The sequence below is a fragment of the Nerophis ophidion genome, linkage group LG12 (genome assembly GCF_033978795.1).
Source record: "Nerophis ophidion isolate RoL-2023_Sa linkage group LG12, RoL_Noph_v1.0, whole genome shotgun sequence".
Lineage (NCBI taxonomy): Eukaryota > Metazoa > Chordata > Actinopteri > Syngnathiformes > Syngnathidae > Nerophis > Nerophis ophidion.
The window spans coordinates 3549125-3555124 of NC_084622.1; the positions used below are offsets into that span (position 1 = coordinate 3549125).

Sequence of the window (6000 nt, forward strand, 5' to 3'; positions counted from 1 at the left end):
ATAAAAAAAAACATTTCTGTTTTCTGTAGATCACTATTCTATATTGCATACATTTTTGTACATATTATAGTTTTTGCTGTGAGTTTAACAACATTGCACAACATTGGAGAGCTTAACATGAATGTGGAGGGCACATGACAGTAGTACACGCAAACACCTCATTTACTAAGGTTCTCCGCACCGCTTTTCAATTGCACACGCAGTTTGGATCACACAAAAGACGGCCACTAATATTACATGCAATTTTATAGTTAGCACACACTGTTTAGCATGTGGTATTTGAATCATACGAGAGTTGGTGGCTAATAATCAATATCTTATTGTGATTGTTGGAGCAGGAGAACGTAAAAGTTGCAATCAATTGTAGTTTTTTCCTCTGTAATTATAATAGAGACCTTTTCTGAAGAATAAGTACCGTAATTAGAAAAGCATCTGACCCACTTGGCACAGGTGATTGTTCAAAATAGGCTTTATTCATCCACACAGAGTTCCCATGTAATATTGCAAGGAAAATATTTAAAATGATATCTTATCGTGGATCGTGAGATCGACAGGCGGATCGGTGCGGCGTTTTCAGTAATGCGGACGTTGTACCGATCCGTTGTGGTGAAGAAGGAGCTGAGCCGGAAGGCAAAGATCTCAATTTACCGGTCGATCTACGTTCCCATCCTCACCTATGGTCATGAGCTTTGGGTCATGACCGAAAGGATAAGATCACGGGTACAAGCGGCCGAAATGAGTTTCCTCCGCCGTGTGGCGGGGCTCTCCCTTAGAGATAGGGTGAGAAGCTCTGCCATCCGGGAGGAACTCAAAGTAAAGCCGCTGCTCCTTCACATCGAGAGGAGCCAGATGAGGTGGTTCGGGCATCTGGTCAGGATGCCACCCGAACGCCTCCCTAGGGAGGTGTTTAGGGCACGTCCAACTGGTAGGAGGCCACGGGGAAGACCCAGGACACGTTGGGAAGACTATGTCTCCCGGCTGGCCTGGGAACGCCTCGGGATCCCCCGGGAAGAGCTAGACGAAGTGGCTGGGGAGAGGGAAGTCTGGGTTTCCCTGCTTAGGCTGTTGCCCCCGCGACCCGACCTCGGATAAGCGGAAGAAGATGGATGGATGGATGGATGGATGGATAACCTATACCTATCCTTATTTAACTTCCAACTAGGGTTGGCCCGATACGAATATTTCGGTACTGGGACCAAAATGTATTTCGATACTTTTTAAAATAAACAGGACCACAACAAAATGTCATTTTAACAGAACATCTTAAGAAATATTAAACATATGTATGTTTCCTATTGCACTCAGAGAACAAGTATAGGCTATTTTAATACAAATCTAAACGCATTAAACACATTGGACTTTTCGTATTGCACTCAAAGAACAGTTTACAGGTGTACATGTTACACATAGCCTGCCGTACTCTAGAATTAGGTTTGATAAGAATAGAACATTTTATTGGTATTGTATTAAATGCTTCATGATTTATCTTGGTCTGTGCTGTCAAACAAATACAATCCTTAGTAAATACTAAAAACAACAATATAGCTACACAGGTAAGACATAAAAAAGTAGACCACATTGCTTGATATAAAGCACAAACTATAGCAATTTGCAATAACATTCAGTCAATAAACTTTCAGGTTTGTAATTTTGTTAAATCAAACACTCCACCAAATTCGCTAACTGATTCAATTTTAGATATTCCCACAAATTAAAAAGGCCTAATTTCCAAAATCTACACCTTAATCCCCCAGTTTGGTAAAACATCTCTTGATAAAATCAGAGGGAATTGGGAAGAAGAGCTTGATGGAGATTGGGATTCTGCCTTAACCCAAATTAACAACAGTACATCCTGTTCAAGGCTTAATTTAATACAATTTAAGGTAGTCCACCGTATTTATTTCACTAATTCCAAACCTTCCAAAATATATCCCAATATCTCGGATACTTGTAACAGGTGTCACATGTCACCTGCTAACATGACGCACATGTTTTGGTCTTGTCCCCATTTGCTTGATTACTGGACAACTATTTTCAAACACCTTGCTAAGGCACTGGATTTAAATCTGACACCATGTGCAGAAATGGCTATTTTTGGGACGGTATCAGATCCCCAAATAAAGAGAAAATTTAAGGATAGTATCGCCTTTGCATCCTTATTAGCACGTAGGAGAATTTTGCTGGAGTGGAAGTCACCTTTCTGCCCCAAAGCCTCCTTATGGCTTGAAGACCTTATGATGTATTTAGATCTGGAAAAAATAAAGTTCAATCTTAGGGGGGCACCTGAGAAGTTTTATTTTGTTTGGGGCTGTATGGTTGACTACATAGCCAAATTAAAGACGCTACAGGACACATGAGAAAGTTCACCTTTCATAAACCAGCTTCTTTTTATTTATTTTTTTTAATATTTATTCCTGGTGTATATTTACTATCTGCCTATGTTGAGAAGAAAGTGATGTACTAATTATTTTCCATTTGTGACTGTACCTTTTAACTTATGTAGGACCTGGGGGGGAGGGGGGTTTATGTGTGTATGGGGTATGGGTTGGGTTGCTGTTCTTGGAAGTGGGTGGGAAAAAAGGGGGAAAATGTGTTGACTGTTCTATTGTACATTGTAATACCTGTCAAATTCAATAAAAAAAAATAAATAAATAAACTTGCATTATTTTATGCTACGAGGGCAGTTTGGACTCCGTTAAAAATTGTCAACAAGCAAACAGCTGTGTGCGTGTCTACGTATCTAATTGTGCGACATGACCTGTTGCTCTTTAAACTCCTTGAACAGATCTGACTTCTTGTTTTTTTAATTGTTAAACTAAGTTTGAAGATGTATTGCCATCTTCGGTGACGAATGTTTTTTAAGCAGCGTTTGCAGCACGCGTGTTTAAAGTGTGACATGTATCGATGCACCCTCCTTATTAACCAGTAAAATTGCCTTTTTTTGCCATTCTTCATCTCCACCAAGTTTCTGTTTGTATACGCTGTGTGTGTGTTTTGACACTCTCAACATAACCGCAGCACAGCAGGATGCTGATTAAAAAAAAGGTCTTTTTCAAAGGCATAATAGTATCGTTTTTAGTTCATTAGTAAAGCGGGACTTTATTAGTACCAATATAGTGTACAACCCTACTGCTGCCAACTAGTGGTGCCACTGGTTGAGGAGCTAGTAACTCCAATTGTTGCTCCCAACCTAAACCATAACAGTTAGCTGAGATAGAGCTCATATCTTGAGGTACCACTTTATGATCTATGCCAGGGGTGCCCACACTTTTTCTGCAGGCGAGCTACTTTTCAATTGACCAACTCGAGGGGATCTACCTCATTTATATATATCATTTATATTTATTTATTTATGAAAGAGACATTTTTGTAAACAAGTTAAATGTGTTTAATGATAATACAAGCATGTGTAACACATATAGATGTCTTTCTTTCACGAAGACAAGAATATAAGTTGGTGTGTTACCTGATTCTGATGACTTGCATTGATTGGAATCAGACAGTAATGATGATAACGCCCACATTTTCAAATGGAGGAGAAAAAAAGTTGTCCTTTCTGTACAATACCACATGAAAGTGGTTGGTTTTTGGCATCTAATTCATCCAGCTTCCATACACTTTACAAGAAAAACATTGGCGGCAAATTCCGTAGCTTGCTTGATTGACATTCACGGCACCCGAGGGTCTTGTGAGATGACGCTGGCTGCTGCCAGTTCATTGTTGTGAAAAAATGACAGAGAGGAAGGCGAGAAACACTTTTTATTTCAACAGACTTTCGCGCCGTCCCTTCCGTCAAAACTCTAAAGGCCGACTGCACATTTCCTATCTTCACAATAAAAGCCCTGCTTCATGCTGCCTGCGCTAACAAAATAAGAGTCTCGGAAAGCTGGCGTGCACAAGTGATGTGCACGCCAGCTTTCTGAGGGATCGCTTGTGCACGCCAGTTTTCCGAGACTCTCTAAGTGACGTCTTGGTGAAGATTGATGATCACTCATTTTTAGGTCTATCTTTTTTAAAAGCCTGGCTGGAGATCGACTGACACACCCCCCGCGGTCGACTGGTAGCTCGCGATCGACGTAATGGGCACCCCTGATCTATGCTGTGCAAGATCACATTCGAAAATTACACAATACGTTATCACATACGTCAGCAGCCAACTGCAAAATGATCATGCAGAGACGCATGGACGCTGTTAATCAAAATCAAGCTTGTTCCACCAATAATCGGTTTGTGAACTCTTAAGTTACAATAAGCACTAGAATTAGGTTGTTTGAAAATGAATATGCAAAGAAAAAAAAGCTCCAAATGTCAATATTTTGTCTAAATTTGGGAGTATCATTGTCAGTAGTTAATAGAATAAAAAAACATTTTCTTCACAAACACATCGTCAAGTCAGAGGAAAAGATAACTTTGCATTAGTCAGTTAGATTTCTCCAGAGCTATATAGATCAATTCAAGATGTATCAATTATCATATTCTATCGAATGGGGAGCTGGTAAGTATGACTCCTAAAAACGAATGTGTTGTTTTGAAAAAATAAAGACGTATTCAGGTTATTTTGTGAGAGTTATATAGTTTTTATGGGTTCAATAACAACTTGTAGCGTTAATTGTTTGAGGACTTGGTGAAAATAGTTTTTTGGGTTGCAGTCGTGTTTAATAATCGTAAAAATGGATTGTTACTCACCCGATGAAGTACGTGAAGATGAGGAGCTGGACGACTCTGTTGATGATGCCGATGGTCCAACTCTTCACCACCACCGACTTAGTGGTTTCATAAGTAAAGAAGTCAGTAATACATGACCACATGTCGATAATGTATGCAGAAAAACACACTTATTTTAGACACCACACAAAAAATATATAATATTAAAGCTTCAAAAAGAGTACACAAATCTTTCTAGCTTTTGTGCTTTGTTTCCTGAAATAAAAAAAGTATTTGCTTTCGTTCTGGACAACACACACATGTAACCGCAAAGTAAAAAAAAAAAAAACCCAAACAAAAATAAATTTTCAGTGTCTGATGCTATCAAAAACATCAAGAAGACAAGACAGCAAATCTATCTGTCAGTGCATCCTCACGCACCTTCTCTCCCCGCCCTTAAACACTATCATCACACACACACACACACACGCACGCACACGCATGCACGCACACACACACACACACACACACACACACACACACACACACAAACACAGACACATCAAACCAGGGTCAACAGGGACTCCCAGGGGTTTGCAGAGAAACAAAAGAAGGTCATGAAATTTTAGCTTTATTACACTATTTCAAAATATTGTTTAAATACCCCCACAATTTTTCCACAAACACAAATATCTTTAAATATGGTTGTGGTTTGAGAGATTTTAAACATGCATACAATTACAATATGTTGCATCACATATTTCCAGTTTCTCATTGCATGTCCGAAAAAGAACAGGAAGAAGCTTTGCCTTCCGGCTCAGCTCCTTCTTTACCATAACAAAATGATACAGAGTCTGCATTACTGAAGACGCTGCACCAATCCACCTGTTGATCTCACAATCCACTCTTCCCTCACTCCTGAACAAAAGTGCGGAATACTTGAACTCCTCCACTTGGAACAAGATCAGTGAGAGGTGAAGGAACTGGCCAGATGAAGCCATCAGGACCACATCATCTGCAAAAAGCAGAGACCTAATCCTGAGGCCACCAAACCAGATCCCCTTGACGCCCTGACTACGCCTACAAATTCTGTCCATGAAAGTTATGAACAGAATAGGTGACAAAAGACAGCCCTGAAGGAGTACAACCCTGACTGAAAACAGTTCCGACATACTGCCGGCAAAGCGGACCAAGCTCTGACACTGATCATACAGGGAGCGGGCCACGACAATCAGACAGTCCGATACCCCATACTCTCTGAGCACTCCCCACAGAACTTCCCAAGGGACACGGTCGAATGCCTTCTCCAAGTCCACAAATCACATGTAGGCTGGTTAGGCAAACTCCCATGCACCC

At 40.3% G+C, this 6000-nt stretch overlaps 1 protein-coding gene across 1 annotated transcript in view; it reads right to left on the reverse strand.

Moving 5' to 3' along the window:
- LOC133562896 (P2X purinoceptor 3-like) overlaps window positions 1-4808 on the reverse strand; it is a 90640-nt gene extending 85832 nt beyond the window's left edge. The window contains exon 1 of the mRNA XM_061916712.1: window positions 4687-4808. Coding sequence (XP_061772696.1) covers window positions 4687-4808 — 122 coding nt within the window. The remainder of the gene's footprint in view (window positions 1-4686) is intronic.
- Between the last annotated feature and the right edge of the window lie 1192 nt (window positions 4809-6000).